General features: G+C 42.8%; 1 protein-coding gene and 1 pseudogene across 2 annotated transcripts; one reads left to right on the forward strand and one right to left on the reverse strand.

The window, feature by feature from the left end:
- Positions 1–252: 252 nt before the first annotated feature.
- LOC125532128 (medium-chain-alcohol O-fatty-acyltransferase-like) lies at positions 253–5,569 on the forward strand (annotated as a pseudogene). Its single transcript, XR_015611608.1, has 7 exons — positions 253–1,897; positions 2,019–2,602; positions 2,732–2,798; positions 2,889–2,958; positions 3,378–3,597; positions 3,736–3,873; positions 5,120–5,569. The product of XR_015611608.1 is annotated as a medium-chain-alcohol O-fatty-acyltransferase-like (transcript).
- A 3,100-nt stretch (positions 5,570–8,669) lies between these two features.
- Positions 8,670–9,436, reverse strand: LOC147958165 (non-specific lipid-transfer protein 3-like). Its single transcript, XM_087537677.1, has one exon. It carries the CDS (start codon positions 9,377–9,379, stop codon positions 8,969–8,971), a length of 411 nt encoding a protein of 136 aa, XP_087393803.1. The 5' UTR covers positions 9,380–9,436; the 3' UTR covers positions 8,670–8,968.
- Between the last annotated feature and the right edge of the window lie 4,835 nt (positions 9,437–14,271).

The following is a 14,271-nucleotide window of genomic DNA, read 5'->3' on the forward strand; positions in this document are numbered from 1 at the left end:
ATTTAAGTGTGAGAAACATATCCCGCATAGTCTACTTTTGTGTTTTTAAAAATTATTGATGTGTGATTTTTTTGCACAGACTCGTAATACTTGATACGATTATTTTACCCCTCAAAAACTTAATTTTAGTTGATGTGGTTATGAAATATCCCTATTCGAAAATACACAACTATTTGCCTTGCCAACCCCTACCAAAAAAAAGAAAAAACTAACAGTTTCCCCTCCACTTGTAATGAATTTTGAGGACAGTTTCAACCAACAAGTAGCCGAATAACACAAACAATATGCACATGTGACACATGATTTAACGTGAAAAAACCTCCTCAATTTGAGGAGTAAAAAAAACACGGTTGTTGACCCACTGGTCCACACAACTTCACTATGAGAATGGTGAGTACAAAATCTTCTCTAGAACCTCTAGAGAGATTTACAACACACTCTCCACGTTGCCAACCAACAGCAGCAACAACAACCACAAGAGGTCAGATTTTAGCAAAGCAAAGTTTGCACAACTTCTTTCCCCTTTCGTATTTTACAAACTGCTCTTAAACCGCTGAACCAAACAGCACCAAATTTGACAGACAAATATACAGATGAGTTCCTAAGATTCCCTCAAAATTTCAGCTCAATCGAACACCATTTGCCTACTCAAACTGTCGGTCTCCCAAAATTGTAGAATAGCTATTGCATATTACTGATTTGTTTGGTGGAAATCAAATCGGAAAAAGTGATGTTTATGGAAAGCAAGAAATGATCGTATTTTTAATAGAAGATGCTCTAGTCCTGCCCATGTTTTTCCTTTTTCAAATGCTATCATGCAGGAATTAAAACTTGAGGTTGATGGCTGCTCCAAAAATCAATAGAAACTACAGCAGGCTCAACATTCGCGCCAATGGTTCAAACTCCTTCAAAGTTTACAGGTGAAGCCATATTCTGTGACGCAGCTTGGAAGTTGCAGCAAGGTATGCTCTCATCTCCAGCAGGCATAGGCATCTACATTCGAATGGAGCATAACCAGCATTGCAAGCAGACATATGATTCGGCGATGTCTCCCCCGGCGTTGTCGCCACTTCAGGCTGAAACTTTTGGACTTCTTCTCGCCACCAAGATTGCTGACATACTTCAACTTCAAGAACCTCGCTTCTACACAGATAACTCTGTTTTGGCATCTGCATCTGCCGCAACTAACATTGTAGCTGCTTGAGGTCACTGGATGATTAGGCCCCACATTGCAGCTATTCAATCTAGCAAGTCCTTCCAGGCAAACATGATCAATCATTTGCCAAGGAGCTCCAATGTAAAAGCCCATCATGAGGCTCATTTAGCAATTAAGATTCAGAACAGATCTTTAGTATTCAGGTGTTTATGTTCAAATGCAGGTCAATGTCCAGTTAGGGACATACTTTCTGTTCATAGCATGAATCCATTCATGCTCCTCTCTGTAAAATGTGCTTAATTAATAAAAAAAACTTTCTGTTCAAAAAAACACATCGGAAATAGTTGCAGAATAGATGGAATGGAACCGGTACGTTGTGCCACGACCTTCGGGAGTCCTATATATAACAGCTAGGGAACAGAGCCTTTGCACATACGACCGATCGAGTAGCTAGAGTTCATGCATAGGGAAGCAGAAATGGACCCTGTGAGTGGTAGTCCATGGGCGTCAGTTCCAGGAAACCGACTGCTCCCGATCCGCGTGTCAACAGAACCTGCCGGCGCTGAGTGGACGCCGGAGAACCCCGCGGAGGAGCCCGTGAGCCCTACTGCAAGAGCCATGGAAGATATAGGTATTTATATCGTCGTCACCATCGGCCTCGACACGCGGATAAACCTGAGCATCTTCCGAGCCGGCATCGAATCTCTACTTGCCCGATGCCCGCGCTTGGGATGCATTCAAGTGCGTACACTTTTTTAAGGTCTTCAAGTCCGTGCTCTTGTCACTGTCTACGACTGCTTAACCGGGGAAGAACATGTACTCCTAGTACGTACTATATTTCATGCATGGGACACACGTACAGGTGGCGGATGGGTCAAACAATGGAGGGGCGCGATGGGCGCGCATGGCTGTGAACGTCGAGGATCATATGATCGTCCCCAGGCTGGATGGTGCCGCCGTGGCCGCCGACCCAGACAAGGTCATGGAGGACTACGTCGCCTCGCTGTCCGCGCTGCCCACGGACCGCTCCCGCGCGCTTCCGGAGTTCCATCTCCTCGACTTCCCGACCTCCGAGGCGGCCTCCACCGTGGCGATCCGCATGCACCACGCCTACGGCGCCGACATGTCTCTAATGGCGCTTCTCATGATGTCCACGGGCAGCGCCTCCGCCGACACCAAGGCTCGGCCAGCCACGCCTCCGCGTCGTCCTACCCGCACGGGCGCCATCTACGCGTCGCAGCGCCGGCCCCCGCTTTCCGCGGGCGCCCTGGCGCTCGTTGCGTGGGTCTGGTCGTACCTTGTGGTCGCGTGGAACACCGCGGCGGACCTTGCCTACTTCGCCGCCACGATTCTGTTCTTGAGTGACCGCGCACGCTGTTCAAGCGTGCCGACGACGATGAGTTCCACGCCAAGCGCTTTGTCCACCGGAGTCTTAGCCTTGATGACGTAAGTTCCTCAAGAGCTCCATGAACTGCGTACGTATAATTAAGCTAAGCTAGCAGTTTAATTTGTTCATCAAATTCTTTTTTTCCCCACAGACTGTTAATTTTCTTTCTTTTTTGCTGGGAACCACAGACTGTCAATGATGTGCTGGTTGCAGTGACTTCTGCTGCCCTATCAAGATATTACTTCCGCAAGTCCGGTAAGTACCTCAAGGGTAACAACTAACAAGCAAGTGTTTAATGGTACAATTGTTTTTACTAAACGCTTCCTTACTTAACTTCAATGTCAGGTGACACTAACACTAGCAAAATCTGTTTGCGATCACTCCTTCCTGTCAACACAAGGCCAGCCACTAGCCTACAGTTAAGATGCACTTACTTTTTCACAAACTACTCCTACTCCCTCCGTTCCTAAATACTTGTCTTTCTAGGCATTTCAACAAATGACTACATACGGAGCAAAATGAGTGAATCTACACTCTAAAATATGTCTACATGCATCCGAATGTAATAGTCATTTGAAATGTTTAGAAAGACAAATATTTAGGAACGGAGGGAGTATATGCAATGGATGCTAAATGCCATGCATCATCGATTTTCTAAATATATGTACTACCTCTATACCAACATATAAGACGTTTTTGTAGGCTAAACTAGCCTAAAAAATGCCTTATATTTTGATACAGAGGGAGTATCTCTGAACATGGTCCGATGATATCACCATCATATTTCGTAGATTATCAGTATTTTAATTTATTTTTCTTATTTTACCACTATGAACAGACATATGTTAATGTGATAGAATCTGATAAGAGGAACGAGGTGACATGGGGAAATAAACTGGGCCACATTATTCTTCCATTTTATCTGGCCATGCACGATGATCCACTTGCATATATTCGCAAGGCAAAGAAGGTTCTTGATAGGAAAAAGAGGTCACTCGAAGTGATATTCACATATAAGATTGGTCTAATTTTCACGAAAGTTTTTGGTGTCAAGGTATACTGCTTTGTTTCCCTTCGCTCAATCTAAAATTAAATTACAAAAAACTTAATCTAGAAAATTAAGTAACAGCTCATAATTCTTCTTCTTCGTTTTAATGCTTCAAATTGCATTACGTCGTGATGATTGAACTAGGTAGGAACTTCAATCTTTCGGTGTCTATTCACACGTACAACAATAGTTTTCTCAAACATGGTTGGACCAGCTGAACAAGTAGAGTTATGTGGACACCCGGTGGCTTTCCTTGCGCCTAGCGTCTATGGGATTCCAGAGGTAGTGAACCCATGATCTTGCCTACATCCAGTTTTTTCATAAGTTACTTAATTTCAATAAGAATGCAACTGATTAGGCATGTACTTTTGTTAAACACAATCATCCACTAATAAACTGATAACACAAAGATATCTTAAACTTTGAACGGGTATATTGATTTAATTTGCTTTAGATTGTGAACACTATTATGTCCTTCTTAGGAAAAGTTGTGCACTGGAAAAAGTTCATCGTATATTTTAAAAATGTTTACGTGTGTTTAAAAAATATTCATTGTGTACTTAAAAAATGTTCATTTTGTGTTTAAAATGATTAATTGTATTTTTAAAAATCTTAGAGTATATAAAAATGGTTACCATATACTTTTGAAAAAATCCAGTGTCTATTTAAAAAATATTCACCATATATACAAAAAAATCATCGTATATCCAAATATATTCTCCATCTATTAAAAATGTTCAGAGTATATTGAGAAACGTTCACTCTGTTTTGAATAAATGTTCACATTATATTAAAAAAATGTGTGTGTAAAAAATATATGCATACTTAAAAAATAAAATAAATATTTCCAAAATAAGGCAATAAAAAAAGAAACAGAAGGACCAAAAAGAACCAAAGCAAAACTGGAAATAAAATAAATAAACAGATAACCAGGAAAGATAAACAGAAAAGAAAAGGGAAAATAAAAAAGGAAAGAAAAAATAAATAAATAAGGGAGAGGGAGAAACCAACCCAGAAAACCACAAAAAAGCGAAATAGCAGAAGCAGCACGGTGAACCTTGATCTAAGCTGGCCCAACTAGCTTTGCAGGTGGGCGTCACAACATCCATTTGACGCCCGCGGGCATCGTATAGCTATAAGGATTCGCCGACAAATTGTTTAAATGCGTATAATAAGCAAATTAACGGAAATTATTCATGTGGAGCCCTGGGCGTTCGGTTAGACCGAACTGTTCAGTTCGGCGCTTCGGTTTATTTGGAATTTCAGTTTCTGATCTTGCTAACCGAATGGTTTTCTAAGAAACCAATAACCGATGCTTCGGTCCACCGAGATTTTGGTTCGGTGCTCGGTTACAACCGAGGAGAGCCGATATGTGTTCGGGGGGAAGAAATTAGGTGCCAAATCTTGAGTAACAAACATAAGAAAAATTAAATAGGAATGATGTGAAAGAAACAAATAGGAATCAATCAGACATGCATAGCATAAAGGATGGGGACGAAGGAGCTCCGATGAAAATCATTGTTCACAGGTTGCCATCCATGATGGTTGAGCGACGGGAGTCACCGCGGCCAGGAGGGAGCCATCACCAAAGTCGGTTGGGCGCATAAACATCGACGACCACCAGGGAGCCATCGCCGAAGCCGTGTAGGTGCATGAACGTCGACGACCGCCAGGGAGCCATCGTCGAAGCCGTGTGGGTGCATGAATGTCGACGGCTGCCGTCTACCGCACGGACAACAAGATGGGTAGCTGAAAGCGGCTGCACTGCGTGACTGTGGCCAGGGACGCACCAGGGTTGCCACTGGAGGGGCTGCTGGCTCGGCAATTCCTATTTGGTGCTGTAGGCGTCCATTACTACTGTTTCTGCAAATGGGCGCCTACACGCACATTAGTTGAGCTCAACCCATTATTTTTGTTCACAACCAGTCTGCATGTTTCGTTGTTTTTCTTCTTCGCCTGCTTGTTCATTTAATTTTCCAAAAAAAGGTCCTGCGTGACTGTGGCCAGGGACGCACCAGGGTTGCCACTGGAGGGGCTGCTGGCTCGGCAATTCCTATTTGGTGCTGTAGGCGTCCGTTACTACTGTTTCTGCAAATGGGCGCCTACACGCACATTAGTTGAGCTCAACCCATTATTTTTGTTCACAACCGGTCTGCATGTTTCGTTGTTTTTCTTCTTCGCCTGCTTGTTCATTTAATTTTCCAAAAAAAGGTCCTGCGTGACTGTGGCCAGGGACGCACCAGGGTTGCCACTGGAGGGGCTGCTGGCTCGGCAATTCCTATTGGTGTTGTAGGCGTCCGTTACTACTGTTTCTGCAAATGGGCGCCTACACGCACATTAGTTGAGCTCAACCCATTATTTTTGTTCACAACCAGTCTGCATGTTTCGTTGTTTTTCTTCTTCGCCTGCTTGTTCATTTAATTTTCCAAAAAAAGGTGTGGGGCAAAGGATCGAACTCGCGACCTGATCGTTCGAATGGATGCGCTACAACCACCGGGCCAAAAACCCGCTTCTGCACTATTTCTTCATTTTTCTCTTTTATTTGTTTGTCAGTTCGTTTTGTTCTTTTTCTTTTTCTTTTTTCTACTTCTTTTCCTTTTCCTTTTATTTTTTCTTAAATGCGCAGTTTTTTAGCTCGCGAACTTTTTCTCAAAATCTATGAACTTTTTCAAATTAGATGAACTTCTTTTCAAATATGATGAACTTTTTTCAAGTTTGATGACTTTTTTTTTCAAAATCGAATGAACTTTTTTCCAAATTGATATTTTTTTCAAAATCAATGAACTTTTTTTCAAAATTTGTGAACTTTTTTTCCAAATCAATGAGCTTTTTTCAAATTCAATGAACTTTTTTCAATTATATATATATATATTAAAATCGATGAACTTTTTCCAAAATTTAAAGAACTGTTTTTCATTAAAAATATACATTTTCAAAAAAATCAAATAACTCAAAAATCTCAGTGATATTGTAAATGGCCAAGTAATAAATACCGCAACTGCATTAGTTCTAAAACAATTTGCGTTGCTTTTGTTCACTAGCGTTCTGAAGCTCTAGTGGTTAAGCTAAGCAATTAAAAAGATTGAGGGCGAGCTCAGCAATTACATGGATGTTGCTTGATAACCACACATATGTGATGTACAATGGACAACGGGACATTTTGTTCTGGGTCCGCCCCTGATTCGGGCTGGTAGAGTAATTGGTTGAGGGATGCTTTAGCTCAATTTTCTTCAATTTTGCACTAGAACAATTTTAAAATTAGTAAACCCTTTTTTTTGGAAAAAATTAGTAAACCCTTAGGGTAATTCATTTCTTTCTTTACCACGATGGGCGATTAATTGCCAGGATTGCTTTTGTAGGCTCTGATTATTCACTACCAAAGCTACAGAAGCACTATCAAGATAATCCTATCAATAGACCCTCACGGTCATGAAGGACGCGGCTTCAAGACTTTCAACGTCAACTAAGAATGACTAAGCAATGGACAACTAAATCAGGACCCTACCTCAACTTCTACACGTATATGCGCCAAATAAATTTGTGTGTGTGTGTGTGCAGGGGTGGACCCACGTGGTCGTTGCCGGTGTCACAGGACACCGGGTAAAATTTCTCGTTACGTATTATATAAGGCACATATACTCCTGTGACACCGGTAAAATTAGTCGATGGACACCGGCCAGAGCCAGCAAAACGGTGTACGAGCAAAGCCCATCTAATAGCCCAGGCACACGACAAGATAGAGTTTGATCGATCTGGTTTGGTTTGTGTACGTGGGCCTCCAGCCTGTTGGCTTCTCGCATCTTCGCGTTGATTCCTCACAAAGCTCACGCTAGCCCTATCGCCGCCCACCTCTCTGCCCGCCATCGAAACATCGCGGCGCGCCAGTGTCGCCCCGCCTAACTCCGTGACTCGCCCAGATCACCGGAAAGAAAAAGGTACGGCAAGAGAACCCCTCGATCTATTTCAAGTGCGTATCTCTATTTCTCACAATTTTTGTTTCTCAAACACCGAACTAGGGCTTCAAATCTTAAGGATGTTACAATTACATATTGGATTACTGCATTTTTTTGGGACCTATGCACGTGTATTTGAGAATAGGATTACCGGGATTTTTCAATATGTATGCCGCTACGAATTTGTTTGAGAATTGAATTATTGTGAATTTCCAAATTTTGGGAGTGCTTATCATTTTTGCCGATCATCCTTGTTTCCATTGCTTGGAGTTTTTATGCTTTACTATTTTTTAACTTCATATATAATCAGCTAGTAATTGCTAAGGCTCTGTTTGGGAGTAATTTGTTTGAGACTACAGTTTTTAACCCCATGATGACAATGAATATTTTAGCTTATGAAACCATCAGTTTCTAAAACTACTGCAAAAATGGTGCCGTGTTTGGCAAGCAACATACTATGTAGTATTGTATTTGACCACCACTAGTGTCCTTTGTTGTTTTCCTCGGTTTTTAAAATAGAGGTCCCGATCTTTTTTTTTTCATACAGCAAAAATACCATAGTTTTGTGGATACTTTCAAATACTGCAATTTTTTAAAGTATTTTTGCAGTATTTGAAAGCAAAAAATAATAATGCACTAATGTATTTTTGCTGTAGTAATGTATTTGACTACAAGAAATTGCACTGATTGTTTTTGCGGGGAAATACTGCAATCTTAATTAGAGGCAAACATCTCAAAGTATTTGAAACGGTACTTTGTCAAAATAGTATTCTTGAAATACATTGTAACCAAACGCACCCTAAGTATGTTATTTTTATGTATAGCATTGTATGTTCCTATGTATATGTGATGTACATGTGGACACCGGGTCATTTTTGTTCTGGGTTCGCCCCTGTGTGTGTGTGTACAACTCCTAGTGTTTAGTTAAAGTAAGTACTACCACCTCTCGATTTTTTCATGCGATAAATAAAATTAGTGTGGATGAAAAGAATTCCTTATTATATGCATCCTTTTGAATGTATTTCATCTTTGAGTTTACACTCACGATAGAGCAGTGAGCGCGCATATGACAAACGACTGCGCTAAGCCATAGCGTGCTGACATTCAGCCGCTACTAAACCCGTAACAGATAAAGCTCGCGACGATCTTCCACTATAAAAGAAGAATCATTCAACAAGATTGTCATTCATATTTTCCAAGAGATAATCATTCTGCCAACTCCTAGGTAGCTAAGCAAAGCGAAGGGAGAACCAACAAATCTGCCAACTGGAAGCTCCGTGCTTCTTCTTATCTGTGCTCTTCGATCCTTAGGCCAGCGATAGAGTGAGCAGCTGATGGAAGGACGAACTTAAGAAAGTATTCAGTATTCAGGGGACCCTGCAAGGAAATTCAGTATTTCGTTCAGTGACGCAAAACTTGAGAAATCAGCTGATGGAAGGACGAACAAAACAAGGGGGAAGCAGAAATACGTACTGGGAGCAGTCAAAGTCGGGGCTGGTTGGGAGGAACCCGACGCTGAGGCCGCACGCGGACGGGAGGCTGGCGGCGCGGCCGGAGTCGACATTGCCGTTGCCGGCGGCGAGCATCTCCGACAGGAGGCACGCGCAGAGGTCCCGGCGCTGGTCCGCGCCCGGCGCCAGGTCCTTGACGTCGCCCAGCCCCAAGCAGCACTGCGGCGGGACCTCGTCGTCCAGGCCGGCCACGTACCCGGTGCACTCGCTGAAGGCCGTCTGCGCCACGCTGCAGTCGCTCTCGTCGCCCCCCGCCTCGGCGGCCAGGACGGCGAGGAGGAGCGCGACGGCCACCGCGGCCGGCGAGTGGCGGGTCGGCGTCATGGTGGAAGACCGGGATGAAGGTGGTTGCGCCGCAACGGTCTGGTCTTTGGACGAGGGTGATCGGTGGTGGGATGCGTGCTGCCTCGGATGGATTCTTGGAAGGTACGTATATGTAGTACGTGGCGCGCGTCAGTCTCGCGACTGCATGATGAGTAAGGAATGTCGGGGCCGACATGGAAAAACGTAGGAAGTCTCTTGCGTTTGCGTAGGCGATGGTAATTTGTCTCCGGCAGTCTTTTTGGGAAGCAATGGTTAATCACGTAATTTTGTGCTTCGTTTTGGAAAGGGTGGATTAAATTTCATAATTGTCTGCTTCGTTTGGGAGAGCAAAGATTAATCCTACGTGATTTTCTTGCTTAGTCCTGGAAACCGGAGATTAATCACGTCCTGATTTTGTGCTTCGTTTTGGGCAGCAATGATTTGTTACGTGATTATACGGTACGGCGTAATAGCCGTCCACCTTCCCACTTAGTTCCCATAAACTTTCCCAGTCAAAGCTTTCCAATACATTCACACAGGCTTTCCAGTTCATTCAGAGAGGCTTCTGGTTTTCTTCACAAAATATTCCCTGCGAGAGCCTGAACTTCCTAGTACAAAAATTCCAACTTCCAACTAGTAGATTCAGTCAACTTTCTGCTACTCTAAAAAGAGCTTTCAACTAGTACACATCTATATCTATATCTATACTCTATACCTACTATTAAAGGGAGGTGATATTTTTACTTTCGTCCCGCTTCGTTTGGTCCCGATTCAATTAATTTCACGTACGCTATTTGGTTTCGTTACTTGCCATCCGTTTTGACCCAACGAAGGAAGCCCATCTGGCGGTGCACTGTGGCCATGTCCGAAGAAAAATAAAATTACCGATGGGAGTGTTCGATCTCATAACCTGCCAACCGGCCACGCATGGTTTATCCAACTGACCCAGCTAGAGATATGAGTGGATTTTTTTCCCGTTGCAACGCACGGGCCTTTTTGCTAGTTTCTCTAAAGATATTTCGCCTTGAACCTAAATCTCAAAAACACATCCTCGGATATGAGACTTTTACCTCACACACATTTATGATTTAAAACTGCCTAGAAATGCATCCGCGTGTGTCTATTTGGGTTGAATAGAAACGCCAACCCAACGCGCACATGCGTCTGTTTTTTGTCTGTCGCGACCCATTTTCAGTCCAAATTTGGGCCAAGTTCACGTTGGCGCGGAGCGTGTGATGTCCCCTCGTGTCCCCCTGGCCTGCATCAGTTACACAAACGGCCATTCTTCCCCTCCCCACTCCACACTCAACTCCCCCGCCCTCGTCGCCATCATCGTCGCCTCCCACTTCCGACCGCTTGGACACCACTCAGGCTGCCGCCGCATCCACCCACTTCCCCACCTCCACGCCACGCACATTCACCAAGGCCGACCTCCTCGCCTTTTGCGTCCGCTTCTCGCCACCATCGGAGCACGAGCCGGCATTGTCCTTCACCGCCCTCGCCTCCAGGTCACCGCCGATGTTACGGACTTGGACATGCCTGCTGCCGACATGGGGAGAGGACAGTGCCCTTGTCCGCCCGCTACTCCACCGCGCCCGCAAGCTTCAATGCCCGCAAGGTGTTCTGTCTTTTGCCCACAAGATAACATGGACAAGCAGGTGAGTTCTTTTACAATAATGTCGTACGCTTGCCAGATGATTCATCATCCGACGATGATGATCTTGTGGTTGCTACTTTGGTCGTCAATGATCACATTTCTAGGCAGTGACCGAGGTTTAGGGGGGTCGATCCCGGGCCATGCTACGGCGTTAAATCGCAACAGAGAGAGCAGCCATTGCCTACTCTTTAGCGATTATTTTAAGTGCACGTCCCCACTCTACAATCCCATGCTTTTCTGGCACCATTTTCCAGATGGCTAGTCATGTATTTAACCGTATTCGGGAGGGAGTGTTGGTGTATGATGATTACTTTAGATGCAAGAATGATGCCCTTGGAAAGGTTGGCTTCCCCTCTTATCAGAAATGCATTGCGGCTATTCAGATGCTTGCATACAAAATTCTTGGTGATCTTGTGGATGAGTATGTCCGCGTGAGTGAGTCCACATGCCTTGCATCATTGTGCAAATTTTGTCGAGCTATGGTTGCAGTATTTGGCCCGGAGTACTTGAGAGAACCAAATGTTGCGCTTGAGAGAACCAAATGCTGCGGATACAGCCCGGTTGTTGGCGATCAATGAATCGAGAGGTTTTCCAAGAATGCTTGGTAGCATAGATTGTATGCACTGAAAGCAGAAGAATTGTCCATTTGCTTGCCAGGGGCAATACAAGGGGCATGTCAAAGCTTGCACGGTCATACTTGAAGCTGTGGCATCACAAGATATATGGATTTGGCACTCCTTTTTTGGCATGGCAAGTTCACACAGGGACATCAACATGCTTCAGCGGTCTCCGGTGTTCGAAGGGCAACTGCTCGGAGGTCAACTTTGAGATCAATAGCCACCACTACAACAAGGAATACTACCTAGCTGATGGTATCTATCCTCATTAGTCAACCTTGTGAAGACAATCTCCAAGCCGGTAGGGGAAAAGAGGGATAGCTTTGCCCAATCTCGATGGGCTGTCGTTCGGCACCTTGCTAGAATATGGATCACAAAGAAGATGTGGGAGATGATGACAACTTGTGTAATCATGTACAACATGATCATTAGTCAACCTTGTGAAGACAATCTCCAAGCCGGTAGGGGAAAAGAGGGATAGCTTTGCCCAATCTCGATGGGCTGTTGTTCGGCACCTTGCTAGAATATGGATCACAAAGAAGATGTGGGAGATGATGACAACTTGTGTAATCATGTACAACATGATCATGGAGGATGAGCATGATGACAACATCTTCGTCCAAGGGTTTGATTTTCAGGGTGAAAATGTTGAGCCTGAGCATGGACTCGCAACATTTGCACAGTTCACCCAATATCATACAAAAATGCGTGATTGGACAACTCACATTAACTTCAAGTAAAAAAAATTTGACTATGTGGACTCATCTTGGCAACTAATAAATATACCAGTTATTTTTTATCAATGTATTTCTGACAATTTAAATTTCATTTGTTTGTAAACTACTCCCTCCGTAAACTAATATAAGAGCATTTAGATCACTAAAGTAGTGATCTAAATGCTCTTATATTAGTTTACAGATGGAGTATGTGTTATGATGTTAAAAACTATGTGATTTTATTTGGTTGTAATGTTTCTTTTTATTTGGATTTATATGCATAGAATGTCTAATTGTGAAAATTTGGCCTTCCAATAGTCGGGTGGACCAAACAGGTCGGCCGGTTGGACGCAACAGCCAGATTTGCGCGGACGTAGCTGGACAATGTGTCTCTAGCCGACCCAATGGACAAAAAGCAGACCCAAATCCGCGTCCAATTGGTTCGGCGCAATGGTGGAGTTGGCCTTAGTCTTCTTTTTCGACGGTTCTACCAAGAAACAACGGCCCGAATAAACTTTCTTGTGAGGGGATTGTCCCAGTCATTGTGTGATAAGTGGTCTAACGATTATCACCTATTGGAGGTGGACGACCCACGTGGTTCTTCAGAATATTTGAGGTTTATCTATACCTATTACCTTATCTATTTGTGGAGTACTAAAGTAAGGTGCGTTTCTTCATTTTTTCATCCGTTCATCATTAAATTTTTTTCTATCCGAGGTGGTACTATTTTTTTTTTGCGTTCGTCTGCTAGAAAAAAAACAGTTTGTCCAGAATTTCATAGGTGGCATCCGCTCTATGGCCCAACAAAGCCAGTCCACTTATTTTCCTTCCTATGCAGCTATTAAATCCTATTTTCCGCACATGGTGAGAAATAGTCGCCGCTTGCACAGGGCACGCAATACTGGGCCGACTTGTTTTCCTTTTTCTGTGTTCTTTGTCCTTTTCTTTTTCTGTTCCTTTCTCCTTTTTTTCATGTTTCTTTTTTCTCTTCCAACTTTATTTTTCTCTTAAGTTAATTTTTTTCAGAAAAGCATTCAGAATTTGAAAAAATATCAAATTTTAAAAAACAATGTTCAGAATTTCAAATTTTTGTTCTCATTTTGAAAAATGTTCGGAACTTTAATTTTTTTGTTCACTTTCCGAAATTTGCTCAAAAATAAAAAAATGTTACCATTTTCGAAAATTTATTTTGTGTTTTAAATAATAGTTAGAGATTTAAAAAATGCATTCTAATTTTTTTCTTCTAAATTTGAAAAATATTCTTGTTTTAGTGAAATGTTCACAAATTAAAGGCTTTTTAAAAATAGTCTCACATTGCTCCTTTACATATAGTCGTACCGATTTATATATGTGTGCATGACTACTTGTAGTAAGCTGGATGAAGGGTGGATGAATTAAGTTGGACGAAGGATGTATGGATTTGTGCATGAGCTAGCTGGAAAAGTAACCTGAATTTTCTTAAAAAATGGAATACTAGCCGGAAAAGGAACCTGAATTTCTCCAAAAAAAATGGAATTAACTCCGGTACGTGAGCTAGATGGATGGATTGCTACATGAACTCGGTGCAAAAGGATCATGAGCTAGATGCATGGAAAAGAGAAGACCCGGCTCAAAAGAGAATACCCTAATATTATGGAAGTTTATACCTTAAAATCCCTTTGAATGGATTGGAAAAATAAATTGGATAACTCACGAGCCTTCTCTGGCGTGCGAAGACCTAACAAAACCCTTAAAACCCATAAATCAATGAAAGGAAAAATAGCGGATTGATTACTTCACACAGGGCGAAACCCAGAACCTAAATGTTCTTTCTCGACATGCATATAGGGTTTTGTTTGCACATATAATTCTCACTAACTTTAAATGCACACTATTTTTTCTTCCATTGCAATGCACGGGCATATGTTCTAGTTCTAGCCTATG

This window comes from Triticum urartu, chromosome 7A, assembly GCF_056163025.1.
Source record: "Triticum urartu cultivar PI428250 chromosome 7A, HENAU_Tu73, whole genome shotgun sequence".
In the NCBI taxonomy this organism is placed as follows: Eukaryota; Viridiplantae; Streptophyta; class Magnoliopsida; order Poales; family Poaceae; genus Triticum; species Triticum urartu.

Bases quoted from the DNA above. Each gene is read 5' to 3' on its own strand.
- LOC147958165 (XM_087537677.1), bottom strand. From the start codon at position 9,379: ATGACGCCGACCCGCCACTCGCCGGCCGCGGTGGCCGTCGCGCTCCTC.